Source organism: Muntiacus reevesi, chromosome 18, assembly GCF_963930625.1.
Source record: "Muntiacus reevesi chromosome 18, mMunRee1.1, whole genome shotgun sequence".
NCBI lineage: Eukaryota > Metazoa > Chordata > Mammalia > Artiodactyla > Cervidae > Muntiacus > Muntiacus reevesi.
Genome location: NC_089266.1, coordinates 55170630 through 55194445, shown reverse-complemented (window position 1 = coordinate 55194445; position 23816 = coordinate 55170630). Strand labels below are relative to the sequence as shown.

The 23816-nt window shown below is 39.3% G+C and overlaps 1 protein-coding gene across 1 annotated transcript in view; it reads left to right on the top strand.

The window, feature by feature from the left end:
- Positions 1-4151: 4151 nt before the first annotated feature.
- Positions 4152-23816, top strand: part of LOC136150200 (phosphatidylcholine transfer protein-like) — a 33100-nt gene continuing 13435 nt past the window's right edge. Inside the window, exon 1 of the mRNA XM_065910941.1 lies at positions 4152-4283. Coding sequence (XP_065767013.1) covers positions 4152-4283 — 132 coding nt within the window. The remainder of the gene's footprint in view (positions 4284-23816) is intronic.

Below are 23816 nucleotides of genomic sequence, written 5' to 3'. Positions count from 1 at the left end.
AAACCTTTGAGTATCAGTCATCTTGGACTTATTCACAGAATGTTGGGCTCTATTCACAAATGATTTATGTCTTTGCATAAAAGGGAGTGGGGACTTTGTATGTGTTGCTCAGAGAACCATCAACTGCCTCTCCTGAGGAATTTATATAAGATCAATATTTATCAACGTGAGCCAAGAATTGTGCCATACTCCTTGAGAGCCAAATACTTCATTTTCTGATCCTTCACCCATGGGAGGAGCACAGCAGACTGAAATGTTTGCAGGAAGGCCACTTAAAGTGGTGCTCACTCAGTTTCTGTTGCTTTAGATACAGTGTGAGATTTTGGCTGAAACTGCAGATTTCTGTCATGGATGTTGCTCATGACTAACACATAGTATTTATATATAGATATTTATCATATATATACAATGTATTTGTAAAACAAATGAGTAAAGAGATAAACAAACATTGTTTTCACTCTTAACAAAGAAAAAAGAGGATAGTCTACTGAATGTATTATTTTAAGATACATTAATTATCTGGACACCCGCCAGACATTTTCGCCTTGAATGAGGACACAGTTGTTACTTGGAATGATCTTCTAGCCATGTATGTAAATAGTTAAAAACATAATAATGAAAAGCCTTGTATTCTATATTAAAGGTTAAAAAGAATTTCTTGGAGATTCAGAGCAAGAATCAACACTCTGTTTAGAGAAATTTAAGAAAGATTAAGAATCTATAGGAGTTCAACAAGCTTGTGATGAATGAGGAAGGGAGTTTTAGAAAAAGTAAGGGCATAAACAAAAGAAACATAAAAGATCTTCAGATTGTAGAAATAGGATGTGTTGCCATGAACAATTAGAGGACTTGTGTCAGTAAGAACAGTCTAGTCTGAACTTTTCCATTAGAATCGGATTGCATAAGGCCTTATATACTCAGCTAGTGAGCTGTCACCTTCTTCTGTAAGCAAGAGATCCTCACAGACTTTTAAACATGGAATGACAGGATCAGATTTATTGTAGTGCTGCATTTTGGGGCAAGGGGGAAAGCATGTTCTTATGAGTAGGGTATAGATAAAGCATGGACTCTCAAGTAGGGCATGTGCAAAGAGCAAGAGAGCAGTCATCTTGAGTGACCTGGGCATACACACCACCACTGCACACCCTGTAGGACTTTTATAATCAACGCCCACCCCTCTTTCTTGATATCTCTGGAGTCAGCTGTGTTGAGGTGCACTGTAAGAAAACACCACAAATGCAATACAGACTCCTGCAGCTAAGACTATCAAGAATAAGCCAGGTATTCACTTATGTCAATTTTTCATGAAAGTCCGGAGGAGAACAACAGCATCGTGCTGTAGACTCAGCAAGCACACTCATGTCATAGTGAGACCGCCACTGTCACCCAACCTGTAAAGAAGCTTCCCTTCACTCAGACAGGGAGTGAAATGTAAGATGCTTCACAGGTACAATCCAGGGAGAGACCATGAACTTTAAGCAGAATACAAGCAGTAACAGCATTCTGAGGTAACACCACCACTGCCTGTAGTTTCTCTCTTGGCCTACTGAATCATACTGCTGTCTACCCTCAGTCCCTGCAGCCAGGGCCAGATGCTGGGACAGTCTATACTATCTGCATACCATCTGGTGAAGGACAGAGAGGACAGGACAGATGGGATTCCACTTGTTTATCAAGTCTAGTGCTGTCTCTATGGACTGCTGCTTTGAGAAGGGCTTCAGAATTGCATCTGGACTCAGCAGGAATGTCTCCAGTAACAAGGAAACAAACTTGTCTTTAGTGTAAGAAGGGAAAGTAGGGAAAGTGACAGAAGGCATAAGCTGAGCTGAGCTTTTGCTATCCTTGAGCTAGCAAGATTTTGGCAAGGTCTAGGTGAGAAATCATAAAAACTAAATAACAGCAATCTTAGTTTGTAAGTGAGAGGTGAAAGGAGCATGTTTAAATATTTTATATTATACATAAAATCTTTAATAGTAATTTAATGTATTTAGTATGTATAATATAATGCATTTAGAGGACTTCATGAATCATATGAGTTTTAAGATAAAAGAATAAAGGATGACTGGGAAAGATTGAGGGCAGGAGGAGAAGGGGACGGCAGAGGATGAGATGGTTGGATGGCATCACTGACTCGATGGACATGAGTTTGAGTAAACTCCAGTAGTTGGTGATGGACAGGGAGGCCTGGTCTGCTGTGGTTCATGGGGTTGCCAAGAGTCGGACATGACTGAGCGACTGAACTGAACTGAACTCTAGTACTACAAACATTTATTCTATTTTGCTGATAAATTTTAACATCAACCTCCACTGTTATTTTGGATAGAATACACTGTCTTTAGCATTAAAATAATATCTTGTGTTCAAAGTTGAATCTTCTGAGAAGGAAAAGCACGTAGATACATCTTTTTAAAATGTTTTCCCCCAAATAACTGAAAAATAGAGCTTGGGAAATGCTTACATTAATATGGAGCTAAAATTTCCTCCATGGTCATTTCTTTCCTTCTCTTTATCTTCTCATTATCAGATTTTTTTATGCATGAGAAAGCAAAATCTGAAAATTAAGATATAAAATAGAATCTCATGAAAGAAATAACCCAGAACCTTGTATTTTTGCTTCAAGGCAAAGAGCTATTTTCCAGTCTCCTCTTCCTTCTATTTCTGTATGTCAATGTCATATACAAATTCTTTATGGTGGGAAGAGTCATTTTTAGTGGATTCTAGTCTAGACAGTTATCGACAGAGCGCCTTATGGTACTCACTGTGGACACATTAACAGGTATTATAGCTTTTTCAGTGCTACCTTAGCACCAGCCTTGCTCTCACTGCTTCTGAGTTCCCAGCTGGTCACAGCTGCTTCTGCTGATCCTCCCCAGGTACAGGCTCAGCTCCCTTACCTTTTCCTGATTAAGATGAATAAGGCATCATGACTCCCATTCCAGGTTGGTATTATACTACCCTTGACCCCAAATTCATGACCCTAGATGACTGAGGGACTCCCACACTGCTTGCTGCTAATTAGTTCTGAGGTGTACTAGCAAGATTGGTTACTAGGAGGACTTGTGTACATTTGTGTTGCAGTTCATTTCTTCTACCTTTTTCCCCTTCATGCACCCAGTCTGCAATCTAGAACTGCAGTTCTGATGCCCTCTCCTTTTCCAAATGAGATTACACCTCCAGTTTACTAGTCAAGATTCTCGCTGTAGTTATCTAATTACTACTCTGGATATTCTTGCTGTGAACAAGACCTTGGAGATTGTGTCCGCCTGGCTTGTTAGGTTGGTCAGTTTCCACCAGTCTAATTCTTGTTCCACTCACCAGATGCAATTCACTGTGAAAGCCATTTTGAAATTAAAGATGGAGACGGGTACAGCCCCAGCAACACTGGGCACGACCTGACTTCTAACACCTCTGAAGTTGTCCCTTGTCTCACGCCGGGGTTCATTTTAAGCTAACAACTGCTCCATCCCCAGCTCCCCTGATAATACTGTAGACATCAATGAAAAGCGTCCAAGGTTCAAATCTCAAGTGGGGATAATCTATAATAGGAGTTACCTCATGGTAGTGACAGATGCTTTTGGTGTCAACATTTATTAGCTGTTAGTCATTCTGTAGATCACATTGCCCCTGATCATAGAAATGGACAGATCTGGGTTTTACATTTATCCCAGTTTCCTGAAGAAGGTCAAAACTTTGAAAGCAGGAGTGGCCTTCTCTGGGGCTAACTCAAGACCCCATTAGTCTTCCTTTGGGAAACACAGCTCTAGATTCTTTGGAGCACCCACAATATGGGATAGATTTCATATAATCACCAGTCCTTTTAATGTTTCCAGTTTTTTCTTTCATCCCTGTTCTAACGGTTCCTTGAAAAAAAAATAAACTTTGGGTGCACAGATAAATTTGTGAGTGGGAAGAAGGAATCTGGGAGAAAAGTGAAAGTGAAGTTAAGAAACTTGTTTAGAGAACCAGACGGCTCTAAACTTAGGAAAGTAGGCTACGTTGCCAGCAAGTGCATAGATAAGTTCCATCTTCTAACCTATCTCTTCTTTGGTTCCTGCCAATCACTCTTGGCCACACTCTTGCCCTGATCCTTAACACATACTAAGGCTCTGTGTGGCCTCCCTTGCAGGCAGAAGACTTGTGGCTGTGGAAGAATGGCCTCTTCCAGGAGTTTTTCTGAGGAGCAATTCCAGGAGGCTTGCGCGGAACTTCAGAATCCCAGGCTATTAGGCTGGAATTGGCAGATGGAATCCAGGGGCCTTACCATCTACCGGAAGCTAAACAGGGTAGGGTTTCGCCTGCTGGAGGCCACTGCGGGGGGCAGCATACAGGGGACAGTGGGAAGCTGCAGCCTGTCCAGACCCCAGAGGTCTTCTGGAGCCAGGAGGGATAAGCACTGGGGTGGTGCCTCCAGCTGACTTTGCCGCTTTTGGCTCCTAGTGGGTGGAGAGGCCAATTGACTTTATTCTCATATCAGGCCTGCCTGACAGGGAAATTGGTTAGTAAGAGAGGTTAATGGTAGACTTAACATGTGGGTGCACCTGATTCTCAGCCCCATGCACTTGCCTGTAAAAGATATGGAGCCCCTCTCCTTGGCTGATGCCCATGGTGCTTGTGTGGCATGGAGTGTCTTAGGTTTGAGTACAGGTAGAGAAGAGGCTGGACTTTTCAGAGCATGGGTGTGCAGGACAATGTATGTAAAGAAACCCAATGACTTGCTAACTAGCTTTTTGGCCTTCCCCCACTCTATCCCTTCCATCCTACATAGTAGAGCTCAGTCAAGCACTTGAGAGAGAGGCTGTGATCTATCGATGCCCTTCCTGTGGCACTGTTGATTATAGAGTTATTATTCATACTAATAGTGACTATAACAGTTAATGCATTGTATGCTTTCTTAGGCTCCAGGCATTGTTTAAATGATTTGCAGACATGGACTTATTCAATCCTCAAATCAATCCTAATATTAGGTGCTAGGTTTCTACTTATATGGAAATGAATATGTGAAACAGTTAAATTGATTTCTCAAGACTGACTTGGCTGTCTACCTCCAGACTTGTGCCATACATGTGCTCTTTCACTGACTCTGAAAGAGGGCAACTGCAGTCAGGAGGGCTATGCATGTGGAACTAGGTCCTATATCTCCCATGACTAATCCACCTCCCTCTGCCCTCTAGTCAACACCGACCATTCCCCCCCCTCCCCCAGAAGGGTTTTTGCTCCTCTGTTTTTGTGGCTTTCATCCCCTGAACTGAGACAAGAGTGTCTGGCTTTGTACTGTATATTGTTTCCATTGTGTATTGATATGTAGCAAGGCCCACCTGTCTCTTGGGGGTAGGATGGGTATTCAGAATGTTTCCTATCCTTATCAACGATAATATAAGTCTTTTTTCCACCTGTTCTGGGCATGAGAGCAGTCATGGTTCATTGATGTAAGTTACAAGTCTCTCCAGAGAACTTCCAGATGTTGGAGGCCATGTGGTCCTACAGGTGTGCCATTGAGCTTCAGCAGCTAGGTTGGAGGGCCACTCTCCCTTGCCACCATGATTTCCATTTGTGTTAAATATCAAGAGGCCCTGTTGTATCAGCTGCAAGCCTACAACATTTCCTACAGCCTTAGTCCACATCCAGTATTATATGCTGCCTGACCCATTTTGCTAGAGCCTCATTTTCTTTCCAAGTTGACTTCTATCCTTTGCTTTCCTCCTGGAAGAGAATTCCCTCTAATCTCCAGTTAGCAAATCTTGCCTTCTCAATACCACTCCAAATCAAAAGTGAATTCAGCTTGTCCCATTCTCTCTCCAGGCCTGCACTTATCTCTTCTAAAGGCCTTTGCCCTTTTCTGTCTTCTGGGTCTGTGTGGTTTCACCTACCGTGTATGTTGTTAACATTAAGTCACTTTTGCACAGCCATGCACTTCCCTGCTTGGAGTCATTTTACCTATGCATGTAGGTATGTCTTTTGGTCTCCAGGCCCTTGGCTGGAGGGCAAACAGAAGAGCCTGGCCCCTCTGGCAATCTTTACCTTGATTAACATACCAGACTATTATCTATAAAATTCCAAATCAGGTTTTTGCCATCTTTGCCATCTTTACAAATTCCTCCAAATAGCATACACAGAATGGAATTGTTTAAGGTTTACTAATACTGGGGGAGAAGCAGAGGATCTCAACGATACACCCAACTTTTTAAAAATTTATTTATTTTTTTATTGTTGGATAATTGCTTTACAGAATTTTGTTATTTTCTGTCAAACCTCAACATGAATCAGCCATAGGTATACATATATATTCCCTCCCTTATGAAACTCTCTCCCATCTCCCTCCCCATCCCACCCTTCTGGGTTGATACAGAGCAACTGTTTGTTTCCTGAGCCATACAGCAAATTCCCATTGGCTATCTATTTTATATATGGCAATGTAAGTTTCCATGTTACTGTTTGCATTCATCTCACCCTCTGTTCCCCTCTCCCCAGGTTCATAAGTCTATTCTCTATGTCTGTTTCTCCATTGTTGCCCTGTGAATAAATTCTTTGGTGCCATTATTCTAGATTCCATATACATGCATTAGAATATGGTATTTATCTTTCTCTTTCTGACTCACTTCACTCTGTATAATAGGTTCTAGGCTCATCCATCTCATTAGAACTGACTCAAATGTGCTCCTTTTTATGGTCGAGTAATATTCCACTGTGTATATGTACCACACCTTCTTTATCCATTCATCTGTCAATGGACATCTAGGTTGCTACCATGTTCTAGCTACTGTAAATAGTGCTGCAATGAACAATGGGATACATATTTCTCTTTTAGTTTTGGTTTCCTCAGGATTTATGCCTAGGAGTGGGATTGCTGGGTCATATTGTGCCTTTATTCCTAGTTTCTTAAGGAATCTCCATACCGTCTTCCATAGTGGCTGTATCAATTTACATTCCCACCAACAGTGCAAGAGTGTTCCCTTTTCTCCACACCCTCTCCAGCATTTGTTGTTTGTACTTTTTGATGATGGCCATTCTGACCGGTGTGAGGTGATATCTCATTGTAATTTTGATTTGCATTTCTCTAATAATGAGTGATGTTGAGCATCTTCTCATGTGTTTGTTAGCCACCTGTATGTCTTCTTTGGGGAAATTTCTGTTTAGGTCTTTTTCCCACTTTTTCACTGGGTTGTTTGTTTTTCTGGTACTGAGTTGTATGAACTGCTTGTATATTTTGGAAATTAATCCTTTGTCAGTTGTTTCATTTGCTATTATTTTTTCCCATTCTGAGGGTTGTCTTTTCACCTTGCTTATAGTTTCCTTTGCTGTGAAAAAGCTTTTAAATTTATAATCAGGTCCCACTTGTTTACTTTTGTTTTTATTTCCATTACTCTAGGAGGTGAGTCATAGAGGATCTTGCTTTGATTTATATCATCGAGAGTTCTGCCTATATTTTTCTCTAAGAGTTTTATAGTTTCTGGTCTTACATTTATATCTTTAATCCATTTTGAGTTTATCTTTGTGTATGGTGTTAGGAAGTGTTCTAATTTCATTCTTTTATGTGTAGCTCTCCAGTTTTCCCAGCACCATTTATTGAAGAGGTTGTCTTTGTCCCGTTGTATATTCTTGCCTCCTTTGTCAAATATAAGGTACCCATAGGTGCATGGGTTTATCTCTAGGTTCTCTATCTTGTTCCATTGGTCTGTATTTCTGTTTTTGTGCCAGTACCATGCTGTCTTGATGACTGTAGCTTTGTAGAATGATCTGAAGTCAGGAAGGTTGATTTCTCCAGCTCCATTTTTTTCTCAAGACTGCCTTGGCTATTCTGGGTCTTTTGTGTTTCCATATGATTGTGAAATTTTTTTGTTCTAGTTTTGTGAAAAATACCTTTGGTAATTTGATAGGGATCACATTAAAAACAAAATAACTCAAAACCTATGGGATGCAGCAAAAGCAGTCCTAAGAGGGAAGGTTATAGCAATATAATCCTATTTCAAGAAATAAGAAAAACATTGAATAGACCACCTAAATTTACACCTAAAACAACTGGAAGAAGAACAAACAAACAAACAAAAAAAAAGCCCAAAATTAGTCAAAGGAAAGAAATCATAGGAATCCAAGCAGAAATAAATGCAAAAGAAATGAGAAAAATAATAGTAAAGATTAATAAAACTAAAAGCTGGTTCTTTGAGAAGATAAACAAAATTGACAAAACTTTAGCCAGATTCATCAAGAAAAAAGAAAGAAGAATAAAATCAACAAAATTAGAAATGAAAAAGGAGAGGTTATAGCAGACAGTGCAAAAATACAAAGGATTTTAAGAGACTATTGTGAACAACTATGTGGCAATAAAATGGATAACATGGAAGCAATGGACAGATTCTTAGAAAAGGTCAATCTTCCAAGACTGAACCAGGAAGAAATAGAAATTATGAACAATCAAATTACAAGCACTGAAATTGAAATGGTGATCAAAAATCTCCCAAAAAACAAAAGCCCAGGACCAGATGGCTTCACAGGAGAATTCTATCAAACATTTAGAGAAGAGCTAATGCCTATCCTTCTAAAACTCTTTCAAAAAATTGCGGAGGAAGGAACACTTCCAAATTCATTCTACAAGGTCACCGTCACTCTGATACCAAAACCAGACAAAGATAATGCAAAAAAAAAACAAAACGAGAACTACAAGCCAATTTATCACTGATGAACGTAGATGCAAAAATCCTCTACAAAATTTTAGCAAACAGAATTCAGCAACACATCAAAAATTCATACACCTTGATCAAATTGGGTTTATCCCAGGGATGCAAGGATTCTTCAATATATGCAAATCAATCAATGTGATACACCATATTAACAAATTGAAAGATATAAACCATATGATCATCTCAATAGGTGCAGAAAAAGCCTTTGACAAAATTCAACACTCACTTATGCTTAAAACTCTTCAAAAAATGGGCATAGAAGGAACCTACCTCAACACAGTAAAGGCCATATATGTTAAGCCTACAGCAAGCATTATTCTCAATGATGAAAAACTGAAAGCATTCCCCCTACGATCAGGAGCAAGACAAGCATGTTCACTTTTGCCACTATTATTCAGCATACTTCTGGAAATCCTAGCTAAAGCAAGCAAAGGAGAAAAATAAATAAAAGGAATCCAGATTGGAAAAAAGAAGTAAAGCTCTCAATGCTTGCAGATGACATGATACTGCATGTAGAAAACCCTAAAGATAGTATCAGAAAATTACTACAGCTAATCAGTGAATTTAGCAAAATTGCAGGATACAAAATCAATACACAGAAATCACTTGCATTTCTATATACTAACAATGAAAAATCATAAAGAGAAATGAAGGAATCAATTCAATTCACCATTGCAACAAAAAGAATTAAATATCTAGGAATAAACTCACCTAAGGAGACAAAAGAACTATACACAGAAAATGATAAGACACTGATGAAAGAAATCAAAGATGATATAAAAAGATGGAGAGATATTCCACGTTCTTGGGTAGGAAGAATCAATATTGTGAAAACGACTATACCACCTGACTTTTGAAAGTCTACATTAAGACCTTTACTTCAGACCATCAATAGCCACATCAATCATCTTATTTCTTAATAATCATCAAAAGATTTCCACCCTGCTGTAATGAGTCCCTTGATTTTACTGTCTCTCCCCATTTTTGTTAATATAAGACCTATAAGGGGAAGCTGAGACAGGTAATCAAATAAGGATTGTTGGATTGCTGGAGTTTGCTGTAGTAGGCTCAAATTTCTTACCAAATGTTTGCTGAGTAAGGTGGATGTTCAGTAGATGAATGTCCTGATCATGATAATGGCAGTTCATCATGGCTTACATACAAATCACACCAGCTGCTTCATCAAGGATTTATTATTTGGAATTTGTAGATTGAGAAGAATCAGAGAGTCCCCCTTCTCAGACTTTTCAGTGGCCTTTATCCAGTAGAACCAAGCTTGGTACTCCCTAGAGAATAATCTGCTATGAGTTTGGATCATATACAGCTATGTACAATTAGCTAAGAAGCCACAATGAGATGTGATCATGATCTAAATGACACTGTAAGAAAGCTACTTTTACATGAATTAAAAAGACTAAAATAAGAGTAGAGGCATTTGAAAGAGCTTGCAATGTAACAAAAAAATGTATATTTTAAACTAAAACAGATTGTGGTTTTAGTAGATACAAATAATACTGAATTTTATTCTTGGACAAATTGCTACTTTGCTAGACAATATTTTTTTTTCATTTATTTTTATTAGTTGGAGGCTAATTACTTTACAATATTGTAGTGGTTTTTGTCATACATTGACATGAGTCAGCCATGGATTTTGATAATATTTTTATTTTCTCTTTCTATTGAATCAGAGAATTTTAGACTTAGAAAATCTTAGAAACCATTCTCTCCAACACCATCACATTTTCTTTTCACTTTTCTTTTACTTTCTTTTCTTTTTTCAGCTTCCCTGTTCTCACCTTTCCTTTTTTTCCTCCCCATGTTGTAATGGTAATAACTTATCTTTACACGGTACTTTAATATGCAAAATGCTATTGCATATACGTTTTCACTTATCCCTCTTCAGAATTCTAGGAGATAGACAGATATAGACTTCTTTTCCTACTTTACAGATGGTATTAGACCAACAACCAGGGTTGTTAAGTGAGCCCTATAAGACCTCATAACTAGTAACCAGACATGAACCAGTTTACTTTGATAAGCTCAGTACCAAAATATAAAGCTTGCTTCAATTTAGAAGTATCTTCTCTTTCCCCGAACTAAGCAAAACTAATGCAAAGCCGCTACGTGCTATTCCAAGTGGTATTGTGGGAAGAACATGGGTTAGAGTCAGATAGTCATTTCTGCTCCACCATGCTCGCACGCTCTCATTAATTTACTCAGGATGTGGCAGTGTTTTACTTGCTAAGTTATGTCTGACTCTTGCGACCCCATGGACTGTAGCCTGCCAAGATTCTCTGTCCATGGGATTTTCCAGGCAAGAATACTGGAGTGGTTTGCCATTTACTCAGGAGATACTCATCAAATGCCTCCTATGTAGTTGCCCTGGCAGGCACTGCCTTAGAGCAGGAAGGCAGAGCCTCTGCTTCAATGAATGAACAATAAACCATATTCAATGATGAGAATAAACTAATAGTAAAGAGAGACTCAATTTCTAGACAGGTTGAAAAGAAGTCTGGGATCCCCGAGGAGGAGAGAGGGATCTGGGGCTCTCAAAGAGGAGATAGGGGTCTGGAATTCTCAAGGAGGAGAAAAGGTCAAACTTTTTTTTTTTTTTCTTCATCTACATTCCTTAGTCTTAGTCACGTAAAACATTTTTTCTTTAAGCCCAGAGGCAGTGATTACACAACAAAACAACTCAGCTTAACTCTGTACTAAGGATTATATAACAACAATGTAACCTGTTTGTGGACAGTTTCTCCTTCTTGAAAACCTTATGACTAATCCTGTTATCTTCAAATTTATACTATGGGAGTGAGTTCTGGTAGTTCAGTTCAGTTCAGTCACTCAGTCGTGTCTTGACTCTGTGACCCCATGGACTGCAGCACACCAGGCCATCCTGTCTGTTACCAACTCTCAGAGTTTACTCAAACTCATGTCCATTGAGTCAGTGATGCCATCCAACCATCTCATCCTCTGTCATCCCCTTCTCCTCCTGCCTTCAGTCTTTCCCAGCATCAGGCTCTTTTCCACTGAGTTAGTTAGTCACATCAGGTGGCCAAAGTATTGGAGTTTCAACTTCAACATCAGGTCTTCCAATGAATATTCAGGACTGATTTGCCTAAGGATGGACTGGTTGGATCTCCTTGCAGTCCAAGAGATTCTCAAGAGTCTTCTCTAACACCACAGTTCAAAAGCATCAATTCTTCGGCACTCCAACTCTCACATCCATACATGAATATTGGAAAAACCATAGCCTTGACTAGAAGGACCTTTGTTGCAAAGTAATGTCTCTGCGTTTCAATATGCTGTCTAGGTTGGTCATAACTTTCCTTTCAAGGAGCAAGCATCTTTTAATTTGATGGCTGCAGTCACCATCTGCAGTGATTTTGAAGCAGAAAAAAATAAAAGTCTGTACTGTTTCCACTGTTTCCCCGTATACATGACATGAAGTGATGGACTGGATGCCATAATCTTAGTTTTCCAAATGTTGAGTTTTAAGCCAACTTTTTCACTCTCCTCTTTCACTTTCATCAAGAGGCTTTTTAGTTCTTCACTTTCTGCCATAAGAGTGGTGTCATCTGCATATCTGAGGTTATTGATATTTCTCCCAGCAATCTTGATTCCAGCTTGTGCTTCCTCCAGCCCAGCATTTCTCATGATGTACTCTGCATATAAGTTAAATAAACAGGGTGACAGTATACAGCCTTGACATACTCCTTTTCCTATTTAGAATCAGTCTGTTGTTCCATGTCCAGTTTTAACTGTTGCTTCCTGACCTGCATACACATTTCTCAAGAGGCAGGTCGGGTGGTCTGGTATTCCCATCTCTTTCAGAATTTTCCACAGTTTGTTGTGATCCACACAGTCGAAGGCTTTGGCATAGTCAATAAAGCAGAAATAGATGTTTTCCTGGAAATCTCTTGCTTTTTTGATGATCCAAAAGATGTTGGCAATTTGATCTCTGGTTCCTCTGCCTTTTCTAAAACCAGCTTGAACATCTGGAAGTTCACGGTTCACATACTGTTGAAGCCTGGCTTGGAGAATTTTGAGCATTACTTTACTAGCGTGTGAGATGAGTGCAATTGTGCAGTAGTTTGAGCGTTCTTTGGCTTTGCCTTTCTTTGGGATTGGAATGAAAAGTGATCTTTCCAGTCCTCTGGCCACTGTTGAGTTTTCCAAATTTTCTGGTATGTTGAGTGCAGCACTTTCTCAGCATCATCTTTGAGGATTTGAAATAGCTCAACTGTAATTCCATCACCTCCACTAGCTTTGTTTGTAGTGATGCTTCCTAAGGCCCACTTGACTTCACATTCCAGGATGTCTGGCTCTAGGTGAGTATGAGTGATCACACCATCATGGTTGTCTGGGTCGTGAAGATCTTTTTTGAATAGTTCTTCTGTATATTCTTGCCACCTCTTCTTAATATCTTCTGCTTCTGTCAGGTCTATACCATTTCTGTCCTTTATTGAGCCCATCTTTGCAGGAAATCTTCCCTTGGTATCTCTCATTTTCTTGGAGAGATCTTTAGTCTTTCCCATTCTATTGTTTTCCTCTATTTCTTTGGACTGATCACTGAGGAAGGCTTTCTTATCTCTCCTTGCTGTTCTTTGAAACTCTGCATTCAAATGGGTGTATCTTTCTTTTTCTCCTTTGCTTTTCACATCTCTTCTTTTCACAGATATTTGTAAGGGCTCCTCAGACAGCTATTTTGCTTTTTTGCATTTCTTTTTCTTGGGGATGGTTTTTTTTTTTTTGTTGTTGTTTTTTTTTTTTTTTTTTTTTTTTTTGGAGATGGTCTTGATCCCTGTCTCCTGTACAGTGTCACAAACCTCCGTCCATAGTTCATCAGGCACTCTGTCTATCAGATCTAGTCCCTTGAATCTATTTCTCACGTCCACTGTATAGTTTTAAGGGATCTGATTTAGGTCATACCTGAATGGCCTAGTGGTTTTCCCTACTTTCTTCAATTTAAGTCTGAATTTTGCAATAAAGGAGTTCATGATCTTAGCCACAGTAAGCTCCTCATCTTGTTTTTGCTGACTGTATAGAGCTTCTCCATCTTTGGCTGCAAAGAATATAATCAATCTGATTTTGGTGTTGACCATGTGGTGATGTCCATGTGGAAAGTTGTCTCTTGTGTTGTTGGAAGAGGATGTTTGCTATGACCAGTGCATTCTCTTGGCAAAACTCTATTAGCCATTGCCCTGCTTCACTTTGTACTCCAAGGCCAAATTTGCCTGTTACTCCAGGTGCTTCTTGATTTCCTAAATTTGCATATCAGTCCCCTATAATGAAAAGGACATCTTTTTTGGGTGTTAGTTCTAAAACTCTTGTAGGTCTTCATGGAACGTTCAACTTCAGCTTCTTCAGCATTACTGGTTGGGGCATACTGTTGGTTGGATTACTGTGATATTGAATGGTTTGCCTTGGAAATGAACAGAGATCATTCTGTCGTTTTTGAGATTGCATCCAAGTACTGCATTTCAGACTCTTTTGTTGACTATGATGGCTCCTCCATGTCTTCTAGGGATTCCTGCCCACAGTAGTAGATATAATGGTCATCTGAGTTAAATTCACCATTCCAGTCCATTTTAGTTCGCTGATTCCTAGAATGTCGACATTCACTCTTGCCATCTCCTGTTTGGCCACTTCCAATTTGCCTTGATTCATGGACCTAACATTCCAGGTTCCTATGCAATATTGCTTCTTTACAGCATCCGACCTTGCTTCTATCACCAGTCCCATCTACAACTGGGTATTGTTTTTGCTTTGGCTGCATCCCTTCATTCTTTCTGGAGTTATTTCTCCACTGATCTCCAGTAGCATATTGGGCACCTACCGACCTGGGGAGTTCCTCTTTCAGTATCCTATCGTTTTGCCTTCTCATACTGTTCATGGGGTTCTCAAGGCAAGAATACTGAACTGGTTTGCCATTCTCTTCTCCAGTGGACCACATTCTGTCAGACCTCTCCACCATGACCTGATCATCTTGGATGGCCCCATACAGCATGGCTTAGTTTCATTGAGTTAGACAAGACTGTGGCCCTGTGATCAGATTGGCTAGTTTTCTGTGATTATGCTTTTAGGGTTTCTGCCCTGTGATGCCCTCTCGCAACACCTACTGTCTTACTGGGGTTTCTCTTACCTTGGACGTGGGGTATCTCTTCACAGCTGCTCCAGGAAAGCACAGCCACTGCTCCTTACCTGGGACGAGGGGTGTCTCCTCACGGCCGCCCCTCCTGGCCTTGAATGTGGAGTAGCTCCTCTCGGCCCGCCTGTGCCTGCGCAACAGAGAACTATTCAAAACCCTAAAGGATGATTCTATCAAGGTGCTGCATTCAATGTGTCAGCAAATCTGGAAGACCTAGCAGTGGCTACAGGACTGGAAAAGGTCAATTCTCATCCCAGTTCCCAAGAAGGGTAGTACTAAAGAATGTGCTAACAATCAGACAATTGCACTCACTTCCCATGCTGTGTGGATCACAACAAACTGGAAAATTCTTAAAGAGATGGGAATGCCAGACCACCTTACTTGCTTCCTGTGAAACCTGTATGCAGGTTAAGAAGCAAAAGTTAGAACCAGACAAGAAACAATGGACTGGTTCCAAATTGGGAAAGGAGAATGTCAAGGCTGTATATTGTCATCCTGTTTATTTAATTCAATGCAGAGTACATCATGCACAATGTTGGGTTGTATGAAGCACAAGCTGGAATCAAGATTGCCAGGAGAACTATCAACAACCTCAGATATGCAGATGACTCCACCCTTATGGCAGAAATGGAAGGGGAACTAAAGAGCCTCTTGATGAAGGTGAAAGAGGAGAGTGAAAAAACTGGCTTAAAAGTCAACATTCTAAAAATGAAGATCATGGTATCCAGTCCCATCACTTCATGGTAAATAGATGGGGAAGCAATGGAAACAATGATAGATTTTATTTTCTTCGGTTCCAAAATCACTGTACATGGTGACTGCAGCCATGAAATTAAAAGATGCTTGCTCCTTGGAACGCAAACCTAGACAGCATATTAAAAAGCAGAGACACTACTTTGCAAACAAAGGTCCATACAGTTAAAGCTATGGTTTTTCCAGTAGTCATGTATAGATGTGAGAGTTGGACCATAAAGAAGGCTGAGCACTGAAAAATTGATGCTTTTGAACTGTGGTGTTGGAGAAGACTCTTGAGAGTCCCTTGGACTGCAAGGAGATCACACTAGTCAATTGTAAAGGAAATCAGTCCTGAATATTTATTGGAAAGACTGATACCGACTCTGAAGCTCTAAGACTTTGGCCACCTGGTACAAAGAGCCAACTCATTAGAAAATACCCTGATACTGGGAAGCATTGAAGGCAGGAGGAGAAGGGGAAGACAGAGGATGAGATGATTGGTTGGCATCACCAACTCAATGGGCATGAGTTTGAGCATGCTCCAGGAGATGGTGAAGGACAGGGAAACCTGGTATGCTATAGTTCATAGGGTCACAAGGAGTTGGACATGACCGAGCAACTGAACAACAACTTATGTTGAGACTCCTGGTCCAGGGACCAGATTTGAGGACAACTGATGTATGAGGGACCTCTTGCATGGTGCTCAAGAGGGTTCTGAGTTTGGAAGCAGGAGTTGATAAACAGTGGGGACTGAACGATAAAAGTGAAAGTAAAAGAGTATCTGAGACAAAGGCAACATCCACTTTAAGACTCACTCTCTCTGATTTTTAAAATAGTCACCAGTTGGTAGTGCATGAGGTTCCCTGAGCAATGTTGAGAAATTCTCCTGGCAGAGCAGGGCCATGGGTCACTTACACAAACTTTCCCAGGGATCTTCAGTCAGGTCCTCTTGGAGCTTTAGGCTGGTTCCCGTGCCAGTAGAAATGGTGACGTGACAGCAGATCATGTGAAACCAGCGTACAGATCATGTGCAGCAAGCACATCATTGATTTAGACCAGGAAAATACTGGTATAAAAAGATCTGGGGAATTTCCTGGTGATCCAGGGGATAGGACTCCGTGCTTTCATTGCTGGGGTCGCAGGTTTGATCTCTGACAGTGGAACTGAGATCCCACAAGACTTTCAGTGCAGCAAAATACAAAGGTCTGGCTGATGGTTTGACTTCTTATGTTTTTTTAGATGTCTTTCATCGTGAAGTAAAGCTGCTTTTAGCCTTTCATAAATCTTCTAATCAGTAAGTTTAGTGAGGAGCAGATCACACTTTCCCAGGGACTGTTCTTTCCTCTGCTGTTAACCTATTAAATTATTAGGAGCATGACCTCTCTGGGAAAACTCTGTGGTTCGCCAGGCTGGGCTGAGAGGAAGTTTGACCTTTCAGAGGGAAGCAAATATTTAATTGCCATTTACCTCCATGAAAGAGAAGCTTCCACTCTCATTCTCCAGGTAGAATCATAATCTGATAGCATCATTGTTTTCTTTACTTCTGAATAATGGGACTATTCTTCTCCCTTCCCCCACCCTTCTATGTACCAGCAAGATTCCTGGAACAATTTTTTGCACTCAGGACACTTATGGAGCCTATTTACTCATGGGTAAGGTCACCAGGTTTACTGAAAATCATATGCAGCCTCCTCCTCCTTCCTGCTACTGATTGAGGCCACCCCCCTCTGCGTGTCTCTTTCTGTCCTATTCTACCATCCCTGAGCACACAACTGGATAGACATGTCAGAGCCTTGGTTCTCCTTCAGCTGGAAGGTGTGGTAGGAGGCAGTATGAAGATGCGGGTCCTAAGATGTGGCTTTGAGGAAATGAAGTGAGAGAGCTGAGAGGATTCTGCACATTTGTCTGCAGGTATAGCTTTGTGCTACCACTCTGCCTTTCCCTACATCCTTGCATCCAGATCACACCAGGTGGCTATTAATCAACCAGAACTTTTATTATCATTGGGCCTTGGGACACCTTGACAGTTAAGGTGACTTGTTGGAAGGAACTAGACATTCTGGATCTTTAAACGTGTTATTACACCTATACCTGGGCTAATCAGGGCTTGAACTGGGGCAATGTCACATAGAAAATGGTTCTTGTTTGGTCTTCCAACCTGCCTTTAGCATCAAAATCATCACCTATGAGCAGAAGGAGAATTCTATCAGGCTCTCCAGTGGGGGTACTTTGTTACTTCACAAGCTCACCACTCCCAACACTATTTTGGCAAACTATTTTGCTCTCTGTGGAAACCATGCAGATGAATATATTTTTGTAAGAATGGGAGACTCGTGTGAATATAGAACTTTGAATTTTAGCCTGGGACCTTTAATGTGTTGTTAAGATATAAAAAGGCTAAGAAATATAATACAACTTCCTTATCTTGGCATTTAGTGTAAGAAATGCTTCTTTCTGTGTCTGCCTTTGGGTTGTCTGAATATACTCTAGTGAGACAAAAACTCCAGAATATTGGTTCATAATCTATCCAACCAGTCTTTCAGGACCTATTGTATGCCAGTATTTTGCTGAGCTCCAGTAATTCCTGATGAACAAGACAAAGTCCATGCCTTCTAGAAACTGTAAGGCTAAAACAGGCAGTTTTTATGCTATGTAGATCTGAGTTCCTGACCTAAACTATTTTTTTCTCCCTGACAAACTTGTTTTAGCATTTGTTTCAGAGCAGGTGATCTGCTGCTTGCTCAGTTTTTATTTGTTTGAAAAGTTTTTTTTAATTTTTTCTTCTATTTTGAAGGACAGTTTTGTTGGATATAAAACACTAGGTCGGTGACTTATTTCTTTCAAAATGCTATATATTTCATTCCATTCTTTTTTTGTCAGGTTTCTGATGGGATGTCTGCTATAATTTCCATCTGTATTCCTCAGTTGATAAAGTGCTCCCCCATCCTCCCTTCCATGGCTTCTTTCAAGATTTTATTTTTCTCTTTGTATATGATATATTTAAGATTTTTGGTATTTATCTTGTATAGTTTACTAAAGATTGACAGATTTACTTGAAGGGCAGCCTGAACTTAACTAATAAGTTTCCATGTGATTCAAAATAAAATATAATATATTTGGGACTTATGACACAAAGATTCCTCTCCTGTATGTGGAATTGCAACATGACTGTAGTAATTCAGAGCTTTCCTGGGTTGTTGTTTTAGAATGGATGGTGGCAATCATCTAAAGCCAAGATTGTCATTTTTATTTTCCCTGTAAGAGCCAAATAAAAAATATTTTAGGCTTTACAGGCTAAAAGGCAAAATGATGGTTATTTTGTACAAACTTTTATAACTACTTAAAATGTAAAATCTATTCTTAGGTTGTAAACTGTTCAATAATAGCTAACATGGCAGATTCAGCAACCCCCAGTTTAAAGTGTAGTTTTGTTGCCAAGTTGCTCTGTCAGTTAAAGATTTATGAACCTAAAACCCTAGCTGAGTCTATAAAGTGGAAAGAAATCCTTCCCTGCCAAATTTCTACAAGGATCCAACTGGAAGATACATTTTGAAGCACCTCATAAATTAAAAGGTGTTTGGCTGTGAGCTATAGCTAGAGCGATCTGTGTCCCAACATATCTACCATAGGCTTAGCTTACCCTTTTCCTGTTGAAAAATATAATAATACCCCTGTCATTTGAAAGAGTTATGGTTGAAATGATAAATTATAAGGTACCCTGGCTGTGGCTGAGTGCACTCCAACTGTTTATTGTTTACCTAATAATATGTTGGGAGAGGTCAGTGACTCTTTGAAGGCAGGATAATACACTTTGATCTCTGCCATCACATCGCTGGCTATAAGTCCAGGTTCTGCTGCAACTAATGAACTTCAAGTCAGGTTCCTTAGTTGTGTGACATTGGGAAAGCTTCATAATATAATTAAAAACCTTACAGACTTATTAAGTCCTACAAATTCTTTTTCATTTAAAGTTCACAATTCAATGATTTTTAGTAAATTTATGATGTTATGCAACATTCACTGGAGTTTAAGTTTGGAACTTTTGTGTAACCTCCAAAGACATGTCTTGCTCATTTACAGTCCCTTGCTGTTCCCACTTCCAATTCCAGACAAACACCAAGCTGCTTCTTATCTCTACAGAACTAACTTTTCCGAGAATTTCTCAGAACTTCTTTAAACCTCTTTCTTGTTGTCTATAAATGAGTTTACTAATGATCTATACCTCATGTTTTCATTGTATACATTAAGTGAGGTGACCCCTGTAAAGCACTTAGTCCAGGGCCTGGTATTCAACAAAGATGCAGTAAACATTAACTATCAGTGTTATTTTGCCTAGTTCTCTGCAGTCCTTCAGCATTAAATTTGCCATGTGTTTTTGGAGAGATATCAAATATTGAATCATATTTAGTCAGCTGTCTTTCTTCTTAACTGTCATGGTACATACTTCCCAGTGACAGCTGCAGCTTTGACACCTGCCATTAGGAGTGATTTTCCTTAATGAAAAATGTTTATTTTTCATATCTTCTGAGCCCATTACATGCCATAGAAGGTTGGTGTTGTATAGCTGCCACAGTGGTAGATTTGAGAGGCTTCCTGGCCCATGAGGAATGAAAATGAGCTCTTCTAGGAGAGGCAAAGGAAATTCAGTGCACACTCAAGTGCATACTGACAGGATTAGAGAGATGTGATTTATCAAGGCTGTCTTGTAGTTAGCTATGTAAATGCAGATAAACACCATAATTGAAAAGAATGAGTGATACCTTTCTCTAGGTCAGGCTACAGGGTGTAAGAATGGTGGGGATTACTCCTCTGTAGAAATTATTCCTATGCAGGAATTGCAAATGTCAAATGCAAGCTTTTTGACATTTGGACATTTCTCATATATAAACACATTACCTGTTACATAATTTACTCTGCTGAGGATAAATAAATGTACTATAGCCAGTAGTGTTTCTTTAAGTATTTTAATAGAATATTTATATTTAAAGTATTTAACAGTATACTTTAAAGTCAAAAAAACAAAAACAAAAAACCTTTCACTTAGTAAGAGGACTTTAATTCAAAACGATTATTTGCCAAGGGTTAGGGATTATCATAGTAGGGAGAAAGCTTTGACCATAAACTTCAGAGTGTCTCAGGAGTGAGGCAGAAAGGTCTTTTTTAAGTCAGCAAGACTGAAGCCACATGTGCGGGAGTGAAATGAAGATGATCTAACTGGAGAATGTAACAGAGAATTTCTTACCCTGGAGCCAATCTATTCTCAATGGTGACTGGATCTGATGCTGCTCAGGCTGAGGCTGGGCCAAGTTTAGGGGCCTGGAGGGAGAACAGACACTTTAGTTCGGCTAACAAGCATTTTGTTCCTATTGGTCAGTAGAGTAAGCAGTTTAGCTGATCATTAATGGGACATAGAAAGGGAATTTAGAGGCATTGTGTCTGGCCTTGTGACAAGTGAACAAGGGGTTTGTATATGACTCTCATCCAAAGCCTGGGGGAAAGGTGGTTTGTTGGTGGTAAGCTGTTTTCTGGAACACAAAGGGTGAGTAAGTTTCTTTACTGTTTTCCAGGATCACAGAACTGGAGTAAAATTCATCACCAGTAAGGTTCACTTGCAATAATTAGAATTGCTTATTCCATGGTGGGTCAGAGGTTAAAGTGTCTGCCTACAATGTGGGAGACCCGGGTTCTATCCCTAGGTCAGGAAGATTCCCCTGGAGAAGGAAATGGCAACCCACTCCAGTATTCTTGCCTGGAGAATCCCATGGACGGAGGAGCCTGGTAGGCTACAGTCCACGGGGTCACAAAGAGTCGGGCACGACTGAGCAACTTCACTTTCACTTTTCACTCATTGCTGCAAGTAAAATAAAACTGAATTAAAAATGACAATCAAAGAGAGGTTTGTTTTTCTAGCTAACAAGTAGTTTAGAGGTTAGCAGTTGCTGATTTGGATCCGCTTATCAATGTGGCTGGCAAAACTCTTTGAATCTTTTCAGTCCACATCCTCTTGTCTCTTGTCACAAAACAGCTTCTGCAGATGTAAATATCATGTGTATATTCAAAACAGAAAGGAAGTGCCATATAGCCGCTCCTACCTGCATAGGAGACCAGAAAATTTACTAACTATGCATATGACCATAGGGTTTCTCTCTACAAGAAAGATAGTATGTGTTCTAACAATTTTATTTCTTCTACTAATTGTATTAAACATTTTATAGTCACTGATTCTCTACCATTGAAAAATTCTCTAGCTATATGAAGTGTAGCAAATGAAATATCCTACAAATGGAGTATAGAAAATCATGCAATGTGTTTTACTTTAACAAAAAATGAGCTATTCTTAGAACTGGTTTTCTGGAGGAGCTTTAGGAAAAGCCAAGAACATCTTGAGTAAACTTATTTGAAGTCATTGAAGTGCTAATGTGGTTAACAAGTACAGCAACAAGCTTGAAAGAGTTTATATAATTTGCAAGACTTACACATCAATTCTAAAAACATTGCCCAAATAAACTGATTTATTTTCTATTCTTTTGTACAAACAATGGTACCCAATCTTGATGAGATGCTCCTTTGATACTGGTGATATAGAGAAAACAACTATCTTAAAGATTTATGAAATGTATAAAGACACTTCAAATATTAATGTCCTTTACTCTAAAATTTAGCTCTAGTAAAACTTACTGCTTTCAAAATGAAAAAATGATAAATTATGGACCAGGCTTATATGGAATAATTTTTTCACAGTATTCACATTTGTAAAATTGTTTGGAAACAATTTTTCAAATAACTTATGAAAATAAATTAGGCATGATCTTTCTATAGCTTTAAAATTGTATTCTTTAAAATAAGAACAGTCAGTCAGTTCAGTCACTCAGTCATGTCCAACTCTTTGTGACCCCATGGACAGCAGCATGCCAGGCCTCCCTGTCCATCACCAACTCCTGGAGCTTGCTCAAATTCATGTCCATTGAGTCTGTGATGCCATCCAACCATCTCAGCCTCTGTTGTCCCTTTCTCCTCCTGCCTTTAATCTTTCCCAGAATCAAGGTCTATTCTAATGAGTCAGTTCTTCCTGTCAGGTGGCCAAAGTATTGGAGTTTCAACTTTAGCATCAGTCCCTTCAATGAATATTCAGGGCTGATTTCCTTTAGGATTAACTAGTTTGATCTTGTTGCAATCCAACGGATTCTCAAGAGTCTTCTCCAATACCAGAGTTCAAGAGCATCAAATCTTTGGCACTCAATCTTCTCTATAGTCCAGTTCTCACACCCATACATGACTACTGGAAAAACCATAGCTTTGTATATACCAACCTTTGTCAACAAAGTAAAGTCTCTGCTTTTTAATATGCTGTTCAGTTTGGCCATAGCTTTTCTTCAATGGAGCAAGAGTCTTTAATTTCATGGCTGCAGTGATTTTGGGGGCTAAGAAAATAAAGTCTGTCACTGTTTCCATTTTTTCCCCACCTATTTGCCATGAAGTGATGGGACCAGATGCCATGATCTTAGTTGATGACTGAGTGACTTTCACTTTCAAAATAAGAATACCACCCGTTTATACCATGTTACTTTCATTTTATAACATATGTTACAAAGAACTATTTATTTACTTAAAAGAAATATGTCTCATTCCAAAAAAGCATAATACACATTCTTTTCAAGTGCACAGGGAACATTTTCTACAACTAACCACATACTAGAGCACAAAACAAGCCTCAACAAAGTTAAGAGTTATAGAAATTATTTCAAGCATCTTTTCTGACCACAATGGCATGAAACTAGAAATCAATCCCAGAAAAATGAAAAATAGAAGAAACAATTACATGAAGACTAAACAGTATGCTACTAAAAAGTGTTCAAATGATAAAATCAAAGAAGAAACTAAAAAATACTTCAATGAAATTGACAATGAAAACAGAACTATACAAACACTGTAGAATGTGGCAAAAATAGTTCTCAGAGAAAAGTTCATATTGATACAGGTCTTCTTTAAGAAATAAGAAATCTCAAGTGAATAATCAAACTCACCACCTAAAATAATAAGAAAAAGAAGAACAAACAAAACTTCAAGGAAGCTTAAGGAAGGAGTTAATAAAGTTCAGAGAGGAAATCAATAGAGATAAAAATAATGGAAATGGAAAAATCAATACAACCAAGACCTGGTTCTTTGAAAGGGTAAATGAATTTGATAAAATTCTGGCCAGGCTCACCAAGAAGAAAAGCGAGAAGACCAAATGAAATAAAGAGTGAAAGAGGAAA